This window comes from Saimiri boliviensis, chromosome 8 (genome assembly GCF_048565385.1).
Source record: "Saimiri boliviensis isolate mSaiBol1 chromosome 8, mSaiBol1.pri, whole genome shotgun sequence".
Taxonomy (NCBI): domain Eukaryota; kingdom Metazoa; phylum Chordata; class Mammalia; order Primates; family Cebidae; genus Saimiri; species Saimiri boliviensis.
Window position 1 is genome coordinate 107,572,326 of NC_133456.1, and position 22,719 is coordinate 107,595,044.

The window sequence follows — 22,719 nt, forward strand, 5'->3', positions numbered from 1 at the left end:
TCCTCACTTTGGGAAAATATAACATGTGGCTTATCCCAAATGGGCGGTTGACCCTGGGAGTGATATGTCCCTGGGCACAGGGGGGAAGCAATCTGATGGCCCCGAAAGAAAGCCATTGTCCTGTGCAGCACCAGAGGGATTACTTAAACCAGGATGAACTATTCTCCTGTTGAAGAAAATTGCTTGTTAAATTTCTCCTCCTGGAAAAAGGAAGCATGGAAATTAGAAGCAGATGTAAAAGTTGATCATTCGCCACCCAATGCTTATCTAAGACACCTGAAATTTGAGAGCTAAGCCTAGTAAAAATTGAGTCAACAGGCAATTGGCTCTGTTTGGAAGTATACTATATTTATTCGGCGAATCCTGGCAGTCGATACCATAGATAAGGACATTATTTATATCGCCATTCCAGGTGCAATTACACAGTTTACCCTGTGCAAAATGCACTTCATAAATATGGCAAATCAATGCCAATTATCAAAATCCATCCACAACTGACAGCACATAAAAAAGGACTTTGCAAAATGATCTTGAAAGCCCATCTACACAGCCGGCTTCACCGAGGTCAGCTTATTACCTGCTTAATCACACAGCCGTCTTGCAAGAGCGTTGATTCCTCAGATTCTGGGCATGACCACCACTCCTAATAGCACACAAAATAAGCCATTACTACCATGCAGAATAGCCCTTAGCCCAAGCTGTAGCCACTGATGGCCTGATTTGGCCTCCTGCTGGGAAGGGCAAGTGGAGTTCTCAGGGGGACAAATCATATCAAGGCCAGATGTGAAGGACCTTCTTGAGGAGACATAAAATCCATCCGCAGCTTGCGAGCAAGATCTCTCTGCTCCCTTTCCATGGATGAAGAGCTGAACAACCTGCAAGCATGCTGATAGGCCCCGTCCTTGATGTCCATAAAGCAAGGCCTTCTAAGACAGATACTGATACTGACTAATCCTCCACACTGGTCATTCACATTTGAAATCCTCTATGGCTAAATCCTTGCCAGAAAGATCAAGTAAGAGTCTAGGATGCCTGATTCACACACGCGGTTTCCATGCAGCAGATGGTGTGTTTTCCTCCCTGCCCTGCACGAGGATAAGGTCCAGTTTCCTTTGTAATGTGTGATTTTGAGTTGATGGGGATAGGGGGTCTTAGCCTGGGTGAATTAATTCTCTACTCATAGTTACTCAAATGAAATCTGCTAAACAGGGGGCTCTCAAAGGTTCAGGAAGACGTCTCTTTCCCATTCAAAATATGTGAATAAGCCCGATGGCCTTTAAGGAATTCAGATGGATGAAACGTGGACCTTATAGCAGAACAGATATGAAGAGGCAGACGGCTAGGTGGTGACGTACAAGAAGCTCTTGTGGCAAATGAGACAACAGGAAAACCATGTCCAGAATTGAGACTGGAAGAAAAGGGAAGGTGTACACGTGTTGTTTACAAACTTTCACAAGCATGGTTTCATTTCATCCTATTGGGTAGGTGCTCAGTAGACTTGACATTCTCTATGATGAATGCTGTGATAGAGATTGAGTGATTGATGGTTGCTATGATAAAGGCTGAGTGAGATTCTGGGGTGTCCGATTAGCATGTGAGCTGTCCATGCAAGACAGGCTGCGTTTCCCTCAAGACATGGAAGAGGGCCATGCCTAGTTCCCCTTGTGATGACAGTTCCACATGCAGACTCTGGGCTAAGGCCAGCCGTCTCTCACTTCACCACAGACACCTCATCACAGAGAGGAGCTGAGTTTGAGGAACAAAAGAAAACTCTTCCAATAAGCAAAAGTCCCCTTGCAGCCCCTGTTCTTGGCTCAGCACTGGATCCGTTGTAGGGACACAGAAGAGGGAGGTGGTCAATGGACTCTGGAGCCTCTCATTGTGATCTTGAGTGAGTGACTTCATTCTCTCTGCCTCAGTTCTTTTTTTCTTCATCCAGGGAAAATAAGAGTACCTATCTGATAAGAGCTAATAAAATTAAATAATTTAATTTGTCGTGAGAGCTAAATAAATTAAATAATTTGAAACTTTAAAATAGTGCCTATAATAGACTATGCCATATAAGGGAGCTACTTTATTTTGTTAGACAGTCAATAAAATAATGGTTGAGTGAACGGTGTGGCATAAGCAATAAATGAAAATAATATAATTCATTTAGACAAGAATGAAGCCAGTATGATAGAGCTTGGTACAGAATACACAAAGAGCATGGACAGTGTCATGGCAGAAGTAAAGGGTTGACTCACTTATCCTAGAACAGCAGACTCTCTCCCATCAAGGATAGGCAGGAATCAAACTGCACAATTCAATCTAAACATCCTTTATCTTATTCACCTGGCTGCTCGTGGAGGATTAGTATTAAATGAAGCCAAGACTGCAGTGCCACAAGGAAAGGGAAGGAAGGGAAAGGAAGGGGAAAGAGGGGAGGCGAGGGGAGCGGAAGGGAAAAAGGAAGAAAGGAGAAAAGGAAAGAGAAGAAAGAGAGGGAGAAAGAGGAGACGAGTAAGGGAAGAAAGGAAGGGAGGGAGGGAGGAAGGAAAGAGGGAGGAAGGGGAAGGGAAGAAAGAGAGGAAGAAAGGAAAGCAGAGGAAGAGAAGAAAGGAAGGGAGGAAGGGAGGAACGAGAAGGGAAGAAATGATGAAAGGGAGGGAGGGAAGGAGGGAGAGAAGGAAGGAAGGAAAGAAGGAAAGAAGGGAGGGAAGGAAGGGAGGGAGGAAAAAAATGTATCTGCTCACCCAAGCTAGCTACAATTCTGCCGAGAGTCTTCCAAACAGTGCAGGAGGAGGAAAAGTCTGTCCAAAGACAGATACTGCCAACAGCGCTCTGCGTCAGCGCGCGCCCCGGGTAAAACCAAGAGAAAGCTACACTTTCCCACACTGGTGAGCTGGAGATAATCTTGCAGGCCCTGGGCACGTGAGGTCTGGTGATAGGAGTGTTGCTTGATGTCTTGGTCCTGTTCTTACGGATATTGGGTTTCATGTTTGGCCTAAATTCCAGCCAGTTTTCAAACAGAAAATTATGGATGTAGGCAGCCTTTCTGTTTGTCTAACCTCAGTCCCAGCTTCCTCTAATGAGACGTGACATGAATTACCTAGGCTGTTGCTGGGGCGGGAGGTAATGGGATGGGGAAGGCATGTTGAAGAAACACAGAGTTTCCCTTCCAAACTCCCCGCTCCCACCTAGGAATTTTCCAAGTCTTTTAAGAATGTGCTTTTTGAAGATGTAGCTCCTTTTTCACTTTTGTACTGATACATAATACGGGTACATACTTATGGGGGAATGTGATATTTTGTCACAGGCATGGAATGTGTAATGATTGAGTCAGGGTATTTAGGAGGAATAGATTTTCTTCCTGTGTGTGTTTGGTTCAGTTTCATCCTGCTTACCCTCTTCCTTGCTTCACATGATAATACTTGCAACACCAGCTACGGTTTCTCCCATCCCCCAGCTGGGGGCAGGTTTGGGTGACAGCTGTAGCGGGAACTGTGGGTGTGTGGCTCCAGCTCTGAGTCCCCCCCACCCATGCTGCATCCTCCTCATCTCCCCAGTACTCACTGCGCTACCTTCATCCTTCCAGGGCTGGAGCAGACCAGAGGTGAGGGCCCCGCAGGGAGCTGGACTTGCCTGAGCTGCTTTGGGATAGCCTTGGTTTTCTCTGGGACTGGTGGGTGTTTAAGCCCAACTCTTGTCCTTGTGGGGTGCTTTGTGGGTTTTTGGCTGGGAATCTCTGGGAATTTCCCTCTGCAGTTCCCTGGTCCAAGTGATGTCTCTCTTCCAGTGAGCCATTTCAGGTGTCTCTCTCTCCCTGGGCCCCACACCTCTCCTTAGTCTTCCTCTCCCTCCTCCCACAGCCTGAGGGTGAGGTCAAGGAGGGGTTTCAAACCTGCTTCTCAGACGTGCCTTGTGCGAGTCCTGCTTACTGGGCTAACCCCTTGCTTGGCGTGTCCGGGAAGGTGGGAACAGTTGTCACATGTTGCCTGGAGACCTCAAAGTGCACTGAGAAAGAGCCTGCTTTTAACACCCTGCAAGATGTCACAAGGAATTACGGCTCAAGGTGAAAGTTGGGACAGATATTTACACAGTCAGCCTTGGAGTGTTTCTATTTCCTTCATGTAAGCAATGTTTCACCTTTTGCAAGGTAAAGAATGATAAGGAACAAAATCAGAAAGGCCCCTCAGGTCACCTCCGCGACTCTTTCTCCAGTGCACCATCCTTTGCCCCTTCTACTGGGGCTCATGGTGGCCTCAGCCTGCCTTCTGCCCTGGGAGTGTCCTGACAGCACCCATTATACAGTGTGACCTCCGTCACCTCCCCAGCTGAAACCTCTGTGTCCTGTGACCTGTCCTTTCGGTATTCTGCCAAAAGTACAAAATCAAGCAATGCAAATGAGTTTACCTAGTGCCAGCAAGTGGCAGTTCTGAGGTCAGACACACACATGTGAGTGGACTTCCAAGGGACAGTCAGGTCAGCCTCACTAGCAGTAATTTCAGGCACTGGGGAAATAGCTGGACCCATAGATAAGGTAGGTTCATCAGGCTCACCCGAGGCTGAAATGACGAGGGCCGCATGTCTGCGCCAGCACCCAGGCTTCCATCGTGAGATCACTTACCCTTCACGTGGCTTTTCAGCATGCGTCCACCTGGGAACTGGCTTGATCTATGAGTCCCCTCTTGTGACCGTGCACACACGTGGGCCCGGTGGGCTCTTCCCCCTCCTGCGCTGCCTCCATTACCACCAACGTTGCAAAATGCTCTCTCTCTAATGAGCATTACCCCCAGCTCCCCGCCCCTTTCACACCCTGCTATTCACGACCAAGAACACCCACTGGCCTTGACATGTCTTGCTGTGGCATGGCAAGACCATCCACCTTCCTGAAACCTGGCTCAGTCGATTCCTATGTATTTTCCTTCTAGGATTTTAATGCACACATTTTCATTGAGACTGGAAGGAAACGTTCAAAGCAAACAAGGGCTTCGCCAGCCGTATATGCACTCCTCCCCAAGGCATCGAAAGCCGCAGCTTCGGAGAGTCTAGAGCTGAAGAGTGTCTTCTACATCTCCCTCTCCTGCACACGGTTCATTCACTGCCCCCTCCCCATCCCCGAGGCATCCTTCCCTCCTAATTCCCACCCCACATCCAGCAGCCATTAGGCCGCCGTTCCTGGATGCAGAGGGCACCGCGTCATCCACCAGCCTGACAACAACCTGCTCTTCTGTGCAATACTCTGTTCCGTAGGGTTTCTTCTTGCTCTGTGTGTGTGTGTGTGTGTGTTGTTGTTGTTGTTGTTGTTGTTGTTGTTTTCTGAGACGCCATGCAAAGGGTTAGCCCCTAAGCAGGACTTGCACAAGGTGCATCTGAGAAGCAGGTTTGAAACCCCTCACTGACCTCACCCCCAGGCTGTGGGAGGAGGGAGAGGAAGACGAAGGAGGGGTGTGGGGCCCAGGGAAAGAGAGGCACCTGAAATGGCTCACTGGAAGAGAGACATCACTTGGACCAGGGAATTGCAGAGAGAAATCTCCAGAGATTCCCCAGAGTTTCCCAGGTTGGAATGCAATGGCACAATCTCAGCTCACTGCAACCTCCACCTCCTGGGTTCAAGCGATTCTCTTGCCTTAGCCTCCCCAGTAGCTGGGATTACAGGCACCCACCACCATACCTGGCTAATTTTTGTGTTCTTAGTAGAAACAGGGTTTCACCATGTTGGCCAGGCTGGTCTCAAACTCCTGACCTCAGGTGATCCGCCCACCTCCACCTTCCAAAGTGCTGAGATTACAGGCCTGAGCTACCGCACCCAGCCTCCTCTTGCTATTATTTTCAGTTCACCCTCAATTCATCATTTCCCAGTCCTTTGGTCCAATGTCTCTATCCCTCAGGGCTGGCCCAGGGTCACATACACTCAGATCTATGTCTCACCTGCTCCCTGCGCTGCCTATATGTTTATTTCCACAGTTGCCCGTCAACTAGCTGGAAGATGCTGGCAGGAGGTTAGAAGGTGGATAGAAAGGAAGGGCCAGGTATTTTTCCTCACCTCCCCTTGACCATGGACAAAGGCTCCAGCAGGCTGAGTCTCCCATAGGATGGGTCTCTAAGGTTCCAGCCTCTACCCCGTGACCCTGGCTCCAGGCTCTAATAACTCAGCTCCTCCCTTGACCCCTTAGGCCAGGGCTTACGCCAGCCTCCCTGCCTCCTTTGTGCTCCTCAGCCCCTCTGGCCCCTGTGCCCAACTCCTGGCAACATCAAAGCTGCAGCTCCAGAAACTCTAGAGTTGCTCAATCTAACAGTTTCCTGTGTGGACATTCTCTTCTTTTCAGACAGAGTTTTCCATTTCCTGTTGGACTCAATGGTTATATCTTCCTTTGGGATTTCCAAACTGCTGTAATCTGATGAAGTCCTGTGGGACCGGCAAGCTGAGCCCTGAAATCACACACCAGTTGCCTTTGGTTTTCCTCCTAGCTCCGACATTTCTAGCTGTGCTGCCTTGGCCAACTTACTAAACCCCTCTGAGCACCAGTTCCTTCACGACTTAAACAGAAATAAAGGAACTCATTTCCTCCCTGGAAGTCGCCTTTGATAACCTCACAGCACATGGCCTCGCAACAGATGGGTGCTAGGTGAACATTCGCTCCCCTCATTTCTCCTAAAGTAGTTGTAACTGTGAGAGTATGAATGCATATCCCCTCCCGGGAAACATATTTGTATTCTAACAATGGAAAGAAATACTTGGCCAGGCATGGTGGCTCATGCCTGTAATCCTAGCACTTTGTGGGGCCGAAGTGAGAAGATTGCTTAAGCCCAGGAGTTCAAGATGAGCCTAAGAAACAGTGAGATGCTGTCTCTATTTTTTTCTTAAAGAAAGACTTTAGCTCAATAATTAATTTTGAATGTATGTCTCTAACGCCCATGGCAAGACAATCAGAAAGATATTTTTGGACAAGCCAACCTTCGAGAGCATTTAAATCACTCAGAGGAGGCGGTCACCTACTCCGTGGGGACTGGGGAGGGCCCCATTATCTGAGAGGAGGTTCTTCTGCTAATATGAAAAGTGATCCTTCTCCAGCCTCCCAAGGGAAGGGGGTGGAATGTGTGAGACTCAGATGTGTGGGAGTCTGGCCCAGGGTTATTTTTGTTTCCATTAACATTCTCTTCTATATGTATTTTAACCTTAATCAAATGCATGTGTTTTTGTTTTATTTGCACTTAGTTCATCAAAATGTCCCTTATGATCTGAACTATGCCATAAAGCCTAAGCTCTCCAGTGAAACGCTCATTAATACCCCTGGGAAACAGGAAGTTGCATCTAGTCAAATATAAATAAATTCAGCTCCCCGGGGCTTTGCCCCGGCCTGGGTCAGAGAAGAGGCAATGGCTTCTCAGTCCATCTCATCGTTGTCCGCCCACCGACCCCAAAACTGAGCTGGAAGAATGACATCCTATGACTCTCAACAGATAAAGTGTTTTGAAAATGTGCCTGTCCTTTGTACAAAAGCGTTACACTGTCAAATGCAATTTTCCAAAGAAATGAGATTCTCTTGCTTTGGCTCAATAATCAGGTATTTTTCCAGATTCTCGCCCCACTCCCCACCCCCAATACTCTGAAACCAAGCAGTGCAGGCAAGAAGCAAGAGAGGGGGGGACAAAAGAGATGTAAGCCTAAACCACCTCACCAAAGACGCCGTGTGAGTCGTGGTTAAGAGTTTTCCATCTCCCCGTCTCTCTCACCCTCTCACTGACTCTCCCACTGCACACATGGAACCAATTATGAACAAAGCCCAATTGTTGTATATTTGGAATTTCTCACATCAACTTGATGCTTTCTTTAACTGACTCGAGATGTGTGTCTGCATTGGAGGGCTGGACCCAGGTTTCCAGCCCGCACACCGCCACCACCGTGGCAGCCCCCCTCTTTGCTTCTGATTCATTTTCTCATAGTGTAAAACTCCGCTGTTTTCCTTCACACCCCACCCCCATTTCCTACTAGGTTTGTTTGAATAAACAGAACCTTCTTTTCCATCATTTTCAATAAACTAAGCCCTGGTCTGCAGACAGCGTCTCATAGCTGGTGCCCAGAGCATATGAGTGGTATCCAGGCTGATAGCAAAAATCCTGGGATGACCACAGAGGAAATGGCCATTCCTTTCATAAAACTCAGAACAGACAGAGGCAGTGTATGTAGAAATGCTTTAAAAATAAAAAGAGAAAAAAAAAAACTGAACATACCCTGAAAACCCTTTACTTGATTTTCTTTGTAGTAATTTTTTCTGCTGTGGAAATAAACTGACTTAGGGAGGAGTAGAGATGGAGGAGATAGATGAAAATATTACAGAAAAGTTAACGTTGGAGACCATTTATGCCATCCATCAAAGAAAGCTGTCTGGCCTGAAATCACACAATGTGATCAGAAAAGAATTGACAGACGTGATGGATGTATCTGCTTCGACAGAGCCTTGTAAAATGAAACATAATTTCTTCATGTTTACTGGCACGCATAAAAATCAATGTTCTATAACACAAACATTGAAATGAGAAGACGCCAAATGCAAATCTGTTCAATTTGATTTGATTCATCTGAACCATGCGATTGAAAGAGTTTCTTCTTTCCCTCCTACTTTCTCTCTGTGGACTGTACTCACATATACAATGAGTGACACACGTGCGTTCATTTTCATGTGTTAGCAAGCAGAGGGGGAAGACAGAGATGCATGTCCGACGCTTGGTTTTATAGATAGGATTTATGACTGCAAAGAGGTCCCTGATGTGTTCTGTCTCTGGTATTCAAATATTGTTCCTACGTTCAGAAGAGAGTGAAATCAGAATGTAGAATTCCGTATTAATCTCCACTCCAGATGGTGATATTCCAAACAGTCTTTTTAAGGTGAGCATGTGACCTACTGTACAGCCGAGGGGCTTGGGAGTCACGTGACGGAATGAATAATACGTCTGATAGAGCTGTGATTAGACAACTGACCTGGTTACCATCTGCAGCCGCGAGAAGCAAAGTTGACATTTCTGGATCGCTCTCCCCAGAAGCGTCACTTGCCCATGACCAGGACACGGCAGTCTCGCTGAGCCAGCTGTACAGAGGGACAGATGGAAGAAAGCTAGAGATGTTGCTCCGTGCGAGCTGAAGTTGAAGAACTTGGTCTCTTTTTCTTTTTTCCCATCCCCCCTCCTCCTGACAAACCACATCTTGATTCATATGGTCGAAAGAAAAACTCTTTCAGTTATTTGATATTTGGGAACCCTCCAGGAGACCATAACTTATTTTTGAGGGAGGCTCCTTCTCTCTTTGCTGGGAACACACACACACACACACCCACACACACGCACACACACTCACACACATACACACACACAGCTGTACACCATGGTGGTTCAGGCTGCAGTGGCTCCGAATAGATCCCAAAGACTTTTGCTGAAAATACCTTATGGATCTCTGAGAAGACGAAGCGTTGAAAGGGTAAGCTACGTGGCCGGCTGTTTGCTTTTGAGTTGCTCCAAAGACAGGGAGATGTTTGTTTTCATTGTATACAGCGTTACTTCTGTTACTAATGTTTCCTGAACAGTTAGAGCTCCTGGGACGGTAGAACATGATCTCAACTGTAATTTTAGTTTTTCAACAGATAATGATGAGAGACCTGAAGCAGCAATTTTTGTCACGTGTGGATCTTGGAGGGGGGAGGGGAGCTCTTAGAGATGAAATATGAGAGAAAAGATTGGGATGGGAACGTCCCCCTGGAATGGGTATAAAAGATTTGAGTGCTTGTCGAGAAATGCATGGGGGCTGCGAAACTGATTTCTTCTGTGTTTATTGAAACTTATTCATTAGTGCAGCAGGGCTGTGAATTTCTTCTGCTGGGTGACAGTGTCTAAAAGGGAGGTGATGGTGACGTTAAGGAGCTTCAAAGCTTTGCCAGTTTAAATTATACAGGCAGTTGATTAAAAGCTCTTTTCCCGCCCCCCGCTCCCCACCATACATTGCTATCCTTTGGAGTTTATTTGTTTTTAATACTATGGATTTTGGCTTAAAATTACTCTGTTAATTTCCTGAAAGCATGTTTACTTTATGGAAGCCCCTAGCAGAGAAGATCCTATAAAATAATAAGGATTTGTCCTTCTCTGGAGTAACAGATGCAGTTTGGGGCTGACTATAGTTAATGCAAAGCTGGTTGTCATTGGGATGGCAGGCTCAACATCCACAAAGTGTATGACGGTTCTGTGGGTCTCAGAAACCCCAAAAGCCCCTGTTTGAATCGTGGCAAGTCCTTCTGTGAGTTTTTGTCATCTGCATAGACATCTTCGGTTAAGGTGTAGCCCAGGACCTGATAAAGCAAATAGCATCACATGAAGCTCTCTCGCTGGATCAGCAACCTACAGCATTTTATAAAGATCAGAATTAAATTGTGACTTTTTCTGGTTGGCATACTTACTACTCAGCGATGTTTAAATTAAAAAAAAAAAAAAACTAACAGTTTAAAAATGTGAGGGGCTATCTAAATATTTAGGGTCGATTTCCTGAGTTTTAATGAGTTTTTTTTTCTGCCATTTGAATAATGAAAAAGCCTTCGTTTTCTATTCCGGTTGTGTGTAGGTCTTTATTTTGAGAATTATTTCTTGTTCTGAATGTCAAGATCATCAGCTAATATGTGTTAAATGCTTACTGTGTATTTCATGTCATACCAATAGCTTAGGGCTTAGGCCATCAGTGATAGCAAAATTTACACATCGATCAGGCTGCTATTGAGTGTGATTTTAGGTGTTAGTGAAAACTCTTTGGTCTGTATGGTAACTAAATTCTTATCATGTGTTCTCTTATTAAGATATTTACTCACAAATGTAACATGGAAATGTGAATTGTGTGCCCTAGGCTGTGACAATGGCAATATTGAGCAGATAGCCATCCTTTATAGATGCCCATACACACACACACAAATGCAGTCACCTGGAAACCTCTATTTATACCATTATGCTCCCCATATAAAATGTTTAACAAATCATGTATGTGTGCATAAATTCAGATATATGCAGTTACCACTTCTGTAATTCATTGTTTACTAATTTAAGAAAAAGTGACAATATAGGGATATAGTGTCATACACAAAACTTGTCTGTTGTTGGGTATGTTTGCACACACTTGCTTTCAAAGCACACAGGCCTATTTTCTGCCCTTAAGCACACCCCACTGTTCTGCCCTTAAGCACATACCCGCAGGCCTTAATGTGAGTATGGTCCAAACGCTTCCGGGCCCTCCAGCGCCGCACATCCTTGGAACACTGGGTATTCCTGATGAATCTACCACGTCACCCTCCACAGCAATGGAGAGTGGAAAAAACTGAACTGTTTGATGTCCTGTCAGTTTCACTGGACTTCTTACACTGTGGGTCAGTGGAATGGACAGTTCTGTGACAATTTGCAGAATGGAGTTCTGTGTTTATATAAGAGGAGGAGAGGTAAGGGCAAACACAGAGCTGGCACTCTCACCCTGGGACTCCCTGAGTTTAAAGCAACAGCAGTTTTTGCAGTTGCATCAGCAGCCTTGAGGGTGCCAGGCATTTGGTTGGTTTCCATTGTCTCCAATATCTAATGACGTAGAAGAACTTGCATTTCTGTAAGACTTTCGGTCCATTCCCCTGCTTTACCATCGCGAGTTACCAACGAGGCACAGAGCCCAGGGGTTCCTACCCTTGTCCTGTATAAATAGGGAAACCGAGGCACAGAGAGGTTTAATCCTTTGTATAGGAATATACGGTCAATGATAGAGTAGGACCTAAATCCAGGGGCCTGGCATGGCACGTCCTTGCCGTGGGATCACGTTTTGTCTTGGCTCTCTGGAGGAGCCATGACATGGCAGCCTGGCCCTGGGAAGACAGTGATAACTAACTCATCACCGGTATTCACGTTAAAGGAAATATAGAAGACATGCCAGTCAGAGGTGCTGAAAACCAGAGAGAAGAACATGATTTCCAGGACACTGAAAGTCCTGTGCCCTTAGGTGTCCAGGGTTCAACAATTGCTTCTGTTTCCAACTGCCTGGAGGTTGAGTTGAAAGAAAGAATTGCAACTTTTTAACCCTGCGACTATCCACCAAATCCTGAGCGACCAGGCTTATTTCTGGTTCATGTTTCTTCAGAATTCCATGAGCCCATAGCTGTGCTAGGCAGGGTGGAACACAAAAAAGAAATAGAAAATGCCGTGTTTGGTATGGGAGGAGAAATTAGGCATGGAAGGTTTATATAAATAAAACAATTAGAAGTCCATATCATACAGGCTACAATCAAGCCACAAAATAAGTAACAAAGACAATTTAGGTGAGAGCAGCGTGGTGGGGTCACAAGAGTGAGGCTTGTCTATTTGCTATTTACGAGTTTGATACTATTTACCATTGACTGTTGACTATGTACAAGTCATATGGCCTTAACCAAGTGACTCAAACTTTCTCCTTTTTGGTTTATTTATCCACACTACCCACTCCTTGGCAGTGCTGGGAAAGGATCAGCAAGCTTGTATATGCAAGGACCTAACACAATACCTGACAGTCCTATCAAATGCAATCCATAATGATAGGCATTGTTTTTAGGGTTGCCTGTCTTTGTGTATAAGAACACGTGGCTTGTATCTTTTGTTTCTTTGTTTGTTTTATTTTGTTTTGTTTGAGACAGAGTCTCACTGTGTTGCCTAGAGTGCAGTGGCACCATCTTGGCTCACTGCAACCTCCACCTCTCATGCTCAAATGATTCTCCTGCCTCAGCCTCCAGAGTAACTGGCATTACAGGCATGTGCTACCATACCTGGATGATTTTGTATTTTTAGTAGAGATGGGGTTTCACCATGTTGGTCAGGCTGGTCTTGAACTCCTGACCTCAGGTGATCCACCTGCCTCAGCCTCCCAAAGTGCTGGGATTACAGGCATGAGCCACCACACCCAGTCTTGTATTTTAATAACTGATGACAATTTTTTTATTCTTAGACACACACCCCTGTCTCCTGGAGAGGTCCTTTAGGGCTATTCACCTGCTAAAGCCAAGAAAAGCAGCATTTTGTGTCATAGTGATAACTTTTCTTGGACTCCCAATTTTGTTAGACACGTGGAAAACAAAATCTTTCAAACTGACTACACGTGACTGCCAAGTAACTCAACTAACTCAAGCCCTATGCTTCTCCACAGTCGCTTCCTTCTAAAGCCAGATGTTTTTATTCCAGAAGCAAAGTAAAAATGAGCTTCATGGAAAATTCTAATAAATGTAAGAACAAAACATATAAATGAGTTAAGGAAAGAGAAAATGTGGAAAATTTTTTCTGGGAGTTTGCCTTGGGGCAGGGGGAAAGTTTTTATTAAACGACTATAACTCTGCAATCTGAGGAAATGGTTTTATGTTGGAGATTACCTTTATAGAAGCAAAGCCTGAAAATGAGTGAGCGAACCTTTCGCGTGGCCCAACCCATGTTGTTTTAGTTTGTGGTTTTACGTGGAGGTGAAATCTGCTAGGCTGCTGTCTGTATTCTTTTCTCTAGCTTGTGCTCCAGGAAGCTGAAAAATGCATATTTCTTCACACTCTGAGATGCCCGCCTATGGGCCTCTGACCCAGTCCTGCAAATACTTACCAGTTGCTGTATCTCCATTTTCACCCACTAATTTTCCAGCTGTAAGATCATCTTCTGAAGTGGGAGCATCATTTCCTGCGTTTATTGGGATGCTCATCTGCCCCATTGACTTATCCTCTCTAATACCCACACCCACAGATCCCGGGGTGGACTGAACCTCACGGCTCTCTTAAACATCTCAACACCTCAAATGCAGCATGTCCACAATGAACTTCATCATCTCCCCCAATAATCCTGCTTCTCCAACACCACCCGCTTCCTCAAACCCAAACTAGACCCCAGGCATCTTTCTGCCCCATCTCTGTCCATTGCCCTCTTCTCACAGCCACAGTGCACTGTCCATTCCAGCTCTGAAATGTCCCTCCCCCTCCTGCTCCTCATTCTTTAGTCCAGCTTGTCATCACCTCTCATCTACATGTTCCCTTCTCCCCATGACCAGTCTCGTTCCCCCCAGTTCATGCTCTGTGCTGCAGCCACTGTGCTCTTTCTAAAACCTAGGGATGATAATATCCCTTGTCTACTGAAAACCCTTCAATGGCTCCCTGCCTCGGGATAAGTACAAATTACAAGGCCTTTCAGAATCACAGCCCTCTGGCCTCCCCTCTTCCCATGCCTTACCCTGGGAGTGTTCTATTCCAACCACGCATGGATGTGTTTGCACTTCCTCCACAATTACCGAGCTCACTCTTGCCCCATGGCCTTTGCAAGTGTTTTCATCTTCCTGGCACCTTCAGCCTCCTCCCTCTACCCACTTTGCTTCTTTCAGCCGAAAGACAGAATTGCACAGGAAGCTTTTCCAGGCACCCCATCTCCTCCCCAAGTCTGAGTAAGTGCTTTCCCTGCAGGCTCCCGTAGCACTCTAGAATTTCCTTACAGTAGCACAAATCACACGGCATTGAAACCACTGGTCCACATCAGTCATCATCCTCCATACCATGGCAGGCATCTTGAGGACAAGGAACACCCCTTGGTTTGTTTCTGGTTTGTAACAGGAGTGCAATAAATATCCACTAGATGATGGAATGAATGAAATGTGAAAGTTCATGTAAACTTCTCTCAGTGACAAAATGTGACGAGAGGATCAGCATTAAGACCTACACTGGAACAGCCTTCATCCCTGTGATAACCTACCATAAGTCCCTTTATCTCTGGTGGAAAATGTGTTCCCTTTTACGTGTTAGTACAAGCAGAGAAAGCAAGAGGCTCTTCTCTTATTTATTTGGATCTCTAAGACCATGCCACACATCTTTAAATGAAACAAATTTATGCATGAACAACCGATTAGACTCAAATCGTAGGTCTCTTCACAAAGTAGTTCAAATTTGATGGTTTTATTAGGGGAAAAATGAGACAAGACATCATTCTCTTTTACCACAATTATTCCAATAATTTTAGGTGAAAGGGTTTTTGTGTGTCTAGGAAACACTGAAATGGTGGGATATTTCTGGAGTGATATTTTTAACACAGCATAAATTAAACCTTTTTGTACCCACATCATTCATTATATGATGTGTTATTCCAGGTTGACGTATTGCCAGTCTATTATTTTGCAAACCATTACATTATCACAGCTGCTAAGCTGCATAACTTAAGAATTCAGAATACAACAGAGTCTCTATAGTCGAGTGTGTGGTGCTTACATTCTGAATGTATTCATGCAGGGAAGTGTGAGACATTACCAAAAACACATACAGCAGACAGCTTTCAGTGGATATTTATTACCATTGAGAGCAGGCAGCCAAGAACAGTTCAGACAGATCAGTGTATTCACACATATTATTAGCCAGCCCCCTCATCCTGCACAAGGTTTTGTTCTTTCTATAAATATACGCCTCTCTGGAGAAAAAGAACATGGACTATTGGGGACCCCAATTCTCTGGTTCACAGAACGCATTGAAGGCCATTTTCCCTGCGTTGGTTAGTCCCATGCAATTTTAAGTGACCCAAACTTGGTGAACCAATATTTATTTTATTTTGTATAGCAGCTTATGTCATGTTAAACCATTGACTTCTCATCTTGGGCAGAATGACATTGCTTGTTGGCTCAGTGTGGGGGAGGAAAGGCTGCCTCTATGGGTACCACTTCAGAGTTTTCCCTCCTCAAGCTCGTGTAGAAAGCATGATTGCAAATCTCTATGCAAAGGATCAGGACTCCCAGGCATTTCAGCATCCTATGCAAAATGGCAGCTCTCAGGCTGGGCCTGAAACTGAACTATGGTTCTCCTTGTTGGATGGCTTGTCCTCAAGTCCTGACTCCTCCTCATGCCTTGCCATCATGCCACGGGTCATCTTAAAGCAGTGCTTTTCAACATCGGTGTCACATTGGAAACAAGGAGCTTTTAAAAGCCCCCGTGCCCTGTCTGTTCCCCAGACCATGTACATCAGAATTTCTGGGGATGGGATCCAGGCATCAGTATTTAAATCCCCAGGTGATTGTAACATGCAGCAACATTGATAACAACTGCCCCAAGGACATAATATTTCTAAGACAGATGATTTGGGCAAGACACCAGTGTAAGGAAATTAGCTAGTTTTTGTGTTTTCTAGTGTCTTCACATAAAAGAGAAAGAAACAGGTTGATCGTGTTGAGGTTTTGGGTCGTGTCGTTCTCGATAGGGGAAAAAAAACTATTTAAGCTCCTTGAAAGTTGAAAGTTGAAAGGGTTCATATTCCTGGGACATCCTACTCAGTGTCAAGCACATTGAGGACAGTCTCTAGATAGTTACCTGTAGCCGTCTGAAGTCACAGAGTCTAGAATCATGCAATGACTTCCTTCCAGGCTATTTACGACCATAAATACCCAATCCAGCTTCTCCTGTATGCTTCTTTTCTTGACGGGTACATGGACAAGGTCCCTTTTGTGTGTCTTTCGATCTGCCCTATTGCAAATTCACAAAGTAAACCGTGTGTTCTCAGGAGAAAGGAGAGATGGATTTTTTTTCTTAGTTTTTAGGTTTTTTTGGAGATGGAGTCTTGCTCTGTCACCCAAGCTGAAGTGCAGTGGCATGATTTTAGCTCACTGCAACCTCCCCCTCCTGGGTTCAAGTAGTTCTCCTGCCTCAGCCTCCTGAGTAGCTGAGATTACAGGAACCCATTACCATGCCCGGCTAATTTTTGTATTTTTAGTAGAGGTGGGGTTTCACCATGTTGGCCAGGCTGGTCTTGAATTCCTGACCTCAAGTGATCTGCCCACTTCAGCCTCCGAAAGTGCTGGGATTACAGGTGTGAGTCACTGCACCCAGCCAGGGGGAGATGGCTTTCTATAAATGCTTTGACACAGATCTCTTAGAAACTGCTCTAGCATAATGAATATCCACCTGCATAATATAAGGCTTTCTTTGATCTCATAGTTGAAAACAATCCACTTTTATTTGTATTTACTCATCAATGAGCCTCAGAGGATAATAGTATCTGTTCTACATGTATAAAGCAATACAGAAGAAACTGTGCCATGAACCTTTATTCTGATCTGGGAACGGATGAACCACATCTATGGATTTTTAATTCTTTTTTGGCATCTCCTACTGGTCACTCTATAACTAATACTTCAAAGGACTTGGTCAGCTTTTCTACTAGGTCTCAGAACCTAAAACAAAACCTGGGATAAAGACAGGATAAACAAATGTTCATTGAGTGAATGCTGAATACCTGAAGAAAAAGAATCTCTTTGTGGTCATAAACTCAAACCTTTAATAAAAAAGGGTTGTCCTTCATGGGACAGGGTTGCAGTATGGCTGTGTTTGTATGCAGATGAACGTCTGTGTCATCATCAGTCCTAATGGTGACTTATTTTAAGATGCTAGCTTGGTGGAGAACTTAACCATGAAAAGCTTCCTAAAATCTTACTACACAGTCAACACCTTTGGGTGCATGGGCAGTCCCTTTTCTTCCCAGAAAGAATCCATGTGGGGATGTTGTGAGATAGTCCAGAAAGATGCCTCTGATCATTTTTCTACATTGTTTGCTGACTTTTCTCAAACATGCCAAAGGCGTCCAAGCCTTATTGGCTTTCCTTATTAACGTTCCAACAGAGTAACTGGAGGAATTGGAGGGGCCATTTAGATGTAATTTCTCCAATCACTCTATTGGAACATTAATAAAGAAAGCCAATAAGCGTTAGAAGTATATTGATCATTACTAGAAAATGTGGTCCTAGTCCACCCACACAGAATCGGTCCCAGAATACAGATATCCCTGGGAATGGAATACCTAGGACATAACATTTTATTTGTTAATTTCACAGATTTTTATTTAACATCGACTACGTGCCAGACAGTGTTCTAGGCCCAAGACATACAGCTAAGTCTATTCTTTCATGAACTGGTAATATGTTAAGTGGTGGTGGGTTCTCTAAAGAGAAATAAAGCAGAGTAAGGAGGAGGGGGATACGGAGCGTGCAGCATGGTTATGTAATGTGACTCTCAAGGAAGTACAGGAAGGGATTTGGGACCAAGCCATGAGGCCACGTGGGGAAGGAACATCCCACACAGGAGGTACAGCAGGTACAACAGACCAGAGGCAGGAGTGGACCTGACGTACTTGAGGGATGGCAAGGGGGTAGCTGGAGCTGGAGTAGTGTGGAAGGGTGAGATGGGGGGTCAGAGGTAAGGATAAAGGGTCTCAGAAGAGTTAAGAGCTCAGCTGGCACGGGCTGTGCAGGTCCTGAGAAGGACCTTTGGGTTTTACTCTGGTTAAGACGGAAAAAGATCAGTGGGTCAGAGGCTGAAGGGTGATGTTAGCTACTAGGTTGATAGAGAAGAAGGCTGTCATCGGATGAGGCATGAGGCCACGAGTACAATCATCTTAGTGAGAACCGATGGTGGTTTAGGCCAGTGGATAGCCTGGAGGTGGTGAGAAGTGAAGTGGATGGACTCTGGATTTATCTAGAAGGGAGAGCTGGCAGGATTTGCAGACAGATTGGGTGTGGAGGGAGAGAGGAGAACGGGAGTCGAGAATGGCCCCTGAGCAGCTGTGGCCTGGAGCTGACACTTACCAAGACAGGGACAGCTGCAGGAAGAGCTGCTCAGTGATGACAGCCGAGGCCAGAGAGGCGGGGTTCTATTTCTGATGTGCTAAACTTGAGATAATGAGAAAAAAATTCAAATGGAGATATAGAGTAGGATGTTAAAAACATATGTTTTGTATTTGGGTGAGAGGTCTGGACTGGAGATAGGATGTGGACATTATCAGGGGTGCACTGAAGCTGGCTTGGCAGGCTCTGCAGAGCCGATTATGTGATTTCTTCTCAGCTCTGCATTCAGTGATGACACATGACCAGCTTGAAATGGGCGGTGATGGGGAATTTACACCATGGAAATTGGCAAACATTACAAAGCAGAGCTTTTTTTCCCCTAGAGAGTTGATGACAGTTCTGCGTTCTCCAGTATACCATTGGAGATTGGCATTTAAGCCAGAGGACTATATGATAACACCTGGGGAATGTGCGTGGATGGAATGAAAAAATGTCAGCAAACTGGACCCAAAGCCACTCCAAGGCTTAGAGACGGGCTCCACATAGTGGAACCAGCAAAGAAGACTAGCAGGGAGCAGCCAGTGAGGCAGAAAGAGGATTGAAGACAAAAGTCCCCGAAGAGCATGTTGCATTTTCCATTGCTGCTGATAGTCAAGTGAGATAAGGGCTAACTTATTGCACATTATCATAAAAATTGCATAAACTCCATGCATCAGAATTGCTATGTGTTAGCCGGGCATAGTGGCTCATGCCTGTAATCCCAGCACTTTGGGAGGCGGAGGTGGGCGGATCACTTGAGGTCAGGAGTTTTGAGACCAGACTGGACAACATGGCAAAACTCCGTCTCTACAAAAAGCTAGCCAGGCATGGTGGCACTTGACTGTAGTCCCAGCTCCTCGGGAGGCTGAGATGGAAGGCTTGCTTGAACCCAAGAGGTCGAGGCTGTAGCGAGCCAAGATTTCACCACTGCAGTCCAGCCTGAGTGACAGGCATATATATATTTTTTTATCTCAAAAAAAAAAGAAAAAGAATTGCCATTTGTTTCTAAGTTCAGTGCACGGATCAGATGCCTGCTCTCAACCTCAGACATAAGGAACCTAATTCTCAGGGGCCTGTAACACAGAAGACCGTTTGAAAAGCAATGCTTTAATACATAGTGTTCCAGAAAAGCAGGTACAGTGGGGCAGAGAAAAGAACTCAACATAGAAAGGGAGAAATAATGCAGACGGGAAAAGAGAGGAACTCTGAGAACAAATTTTGCTCACCCTAAGGTTGGTCCTAGACAGAGAGAGCAGTTGGACACCTTGGTGGAGACTTGGGGTGAAGTTGATTACAGTCAAGGCCAAGAGTGAGTTTCCTCCCAGTAACACCGAAGAAACTCTATGTCCTATTTTAAATATCCCTCCCTTAAGCCACTTTATCAGAAAAACGGAGCTGCAATTGTCCCTTAGATCTTGTCCAGCTCGTACCACCCCTGCAAAATAAAGGCAAGAGAGAGAAGATGAAAGACCCATATCAGTATCAGCTGTTGGTTGCCTATGTCAAAAGCCACCAACTCTTAGCTGTCCTAAGATCCAGCAGAAGGAAGACCTGTTTTGTTTTGTTTTGCCTTTGGATTTTTTTTCAATGTCTTGATGTAATCACACATCAGGGCTTCATAACCCAGTTGAGTCCCAGAATAGATTTAGAAAGTATCATTTAGGGTTGAGTTGGCCGTCAGCTGCCCGAAATGAGCAAGTCCTGATTTGTGAAACTATGAATTTAGGGATTGACATCCATTCTGTAAAAGCAAATGGATTTGGATTGAATTGGAAGAAATCACATCTAACATCTCATGGAGTTCTTGTAGAAGAAAATCCTGCTATTATCTGCCAGTTAGGCTGAAGGATCGTTAAGTAACAGCCGCCAACACTTGGAACAAAGTCTTCCATGTGGATCCCGTCCATAAAAGGCTTTCTACGCGGGGTTTGCCAGTTACATCACGCCTAGTTCCCCTTTCCTAGTCCCTTTAGTTTTCTTTTAAGTAGGAAGGTACCTCTGACACATGAAATTCTAATCAATGAAAAAGAAGTTTTAAAAGCAGACAAGTAGTACACAGCTCTCCCACGAGTCTGTGCCAAGGCTTGTGAATTTGCCTATTTTGTTACTGAAGTGAAATTTGTGTGCCTGGTTGTGGATGAGCAGAGTCACCAGGGCTCTGTGAACGCTCTTTCTCTGCAGGGGCAGTGACAGCCTTGCTTCGTCGCTGGCCTGATGCATAGGTGCCAGGTCCACCCATGTAGGCAGAAGCGCAGGTGTCAGGCTCTGGAATCACTGTCACTAAGATGTTAACCCAGTATGCTATGGTCTGAATGTTTTGTTCCTCTGAAATTAATATGTTGAAATCCTATCCCCTAAAGTAATGGCATTAAGGGATGGGGCCTTTAGGAGACAATTAGTGCCCTTATAAAAGAGGTGCTAGAGAGCTCGGTAGCCCCTTCCGCTCTGAGGACACAGAAAAGAAGTGTTGCCTGTAAGCCAGAAAGTGAGCCCTCCCCAGGCACCGAATCTGCCTTGATATTAGACTTTCCAGTTACCAGAACTATAAGCAATAAACTTCTGTTGTTTGTAAGCTCCGTAGTTGATGGAATTTGTTAGAGCAGCCTGGAGAAGCTAAGATGCAATCCTTAAAGGGAAGGCTAGGAGAGGGAACTTTCTCCCCTGCTGAGCCCCAGCTTTGGGTTGTCAAGTAGCAGAGCATTTAGGAGAGGATCTCATTAAGAAAAAAAAAGTAGGCCGGGCGCGGTGGCTCAAGCCTGTAATCCCAGCACTTTGGGAGGCCGAGGCGGGTGGATCACGAGGTTAAGAGATCGAGACCATCCTGGTCAACATGGTGAAACCCCGTCTCTATTAAAAATACAAAAAATTAGCTGGGCATGGTGGCGCATGCCTGTAATCCCAGCTACTCAGGAGGCTGAGGCAGGAGAATTGCTTGAACCCAGGAGGCGGAGGTTGCGGTAAGCCGAGATCACGCCATTGCACTCCAGCCTGGGTAACAAGAGCGAAACTCCATCTCAAAAAAAAAAAAAAAAAAAAAAAAAGAAAAAAAAAAAAAAGTAATCTGGAAATGCATGTGGGCACCTGTTGATTTGAAATCAACAATGTAGAATGATGTGTTCATATCAGCCTGCTGGTCAACTTGGCTTCCTGAAGACCAAGGCTCAGTGGGCAGATGCCCAGCTCCCAAGGCCATATGCCATGCCATTGAACATTACTCTCAGGGGGCAGTACCTAGATCCTGTGGCATTTGGTTCATAGTGTCCATCTGCAGATCATCTTGTGTTTGTTTCAGTCAGAGTCTTGCTCTGTTGCCCAGGCTGGAGTGCAGTGGCACAATCTGAGCTCACTGCAACCTCCACCTCCCTGGTTCTAGCGATTCTTGTGCCTCAGCCTCCCAAGTAGCTGGGATTACAGGTATGCACCAATATACCCAGTTAATTTTTGTATTTTTAGTAGAGATAGGGTTTCATTATGTTGGCCAGGCTGGTCTTAAACTCTTGGTCTCAAGCAATCCACCCGCCTAGGCCTCCCAAAGTGGTGGGCTTACAGGTATGAGCCACCATGCCAGCTTAGATCATCTTATTCGCCCTTTATTTCTAGTAGAATTCCTGGTCAGATGTTCTATGTTATCCTTGAGGATATTAAAGCAACATACCTAATAGCAAACAAAAATATCTTCGGGACTCTGTAACTTTCTTTTTTCTTCTGTCAATGGCCTTAAGGTGGCATAAGAGAAACATGTCTCATGTGTCTTAGAGTAGGGCCTATGCAGGGCAAAGGAAAGTTCTGTCCTTAGGAGATCCAGCGGTCAGAAGTTGGCTATGTTTGAGAGTTGATTTCTATCTCAGATGGTACCCAAGGGACCTAATCCTTTATCTTCACTCCTAGGGCTGAGCTTCTGTTCACTCTAGCCATCTTAAAAAATACAACCTCATAGAGGCATTATAAACTAAAATGTGTATAGCAGCCAGGCAGGGAAAAGAAATGTAACAGGAAAATAAGGAAAGAGGCACACTGCAAATTAGAAAACCCCTGCCCAGCAAGTGAGGCCAGCTACTACTCAGCCGTGCCACGGGAAAACTGGGGCCAGCCTTCCTGGATCTTTTAGT

General features: G+C 45.3%; 1 protein-coding gene across 6 annotated transcripts in view; it reads left to right on the forward strand.

The window, feature by feature from the left end:
* Nucleotides 1-22,719, forward strand: part of FRMD4A (FERM domain containing 4A) — a 682,989-nt gene that overhangs the window by 305,161 nt on the left and 355,109 nt on the right. For 2 of the 6 annotated variants that reach the window (XM_074405010.1, XM_074405017.1), the window contains exon 1: nucleotides 2,982-9,457. The exons of the other annotated variants lie outside the window; for them this stretch is intronic. In XM_074405010.1, coding sequence (XP_074261111.1) covers nucleotides 9,365-9,457 — 93 coding nt within the window. In that variant the 5' untranslated portion in view covers nucleotides 2,982-9,364. Of the gene's footprint in view, nucleotides 1-2,981; nucleotides 9,458-22,719 lie in introns of those variants that run through there. 6 annotated transcript variants of the gene reach the window in all.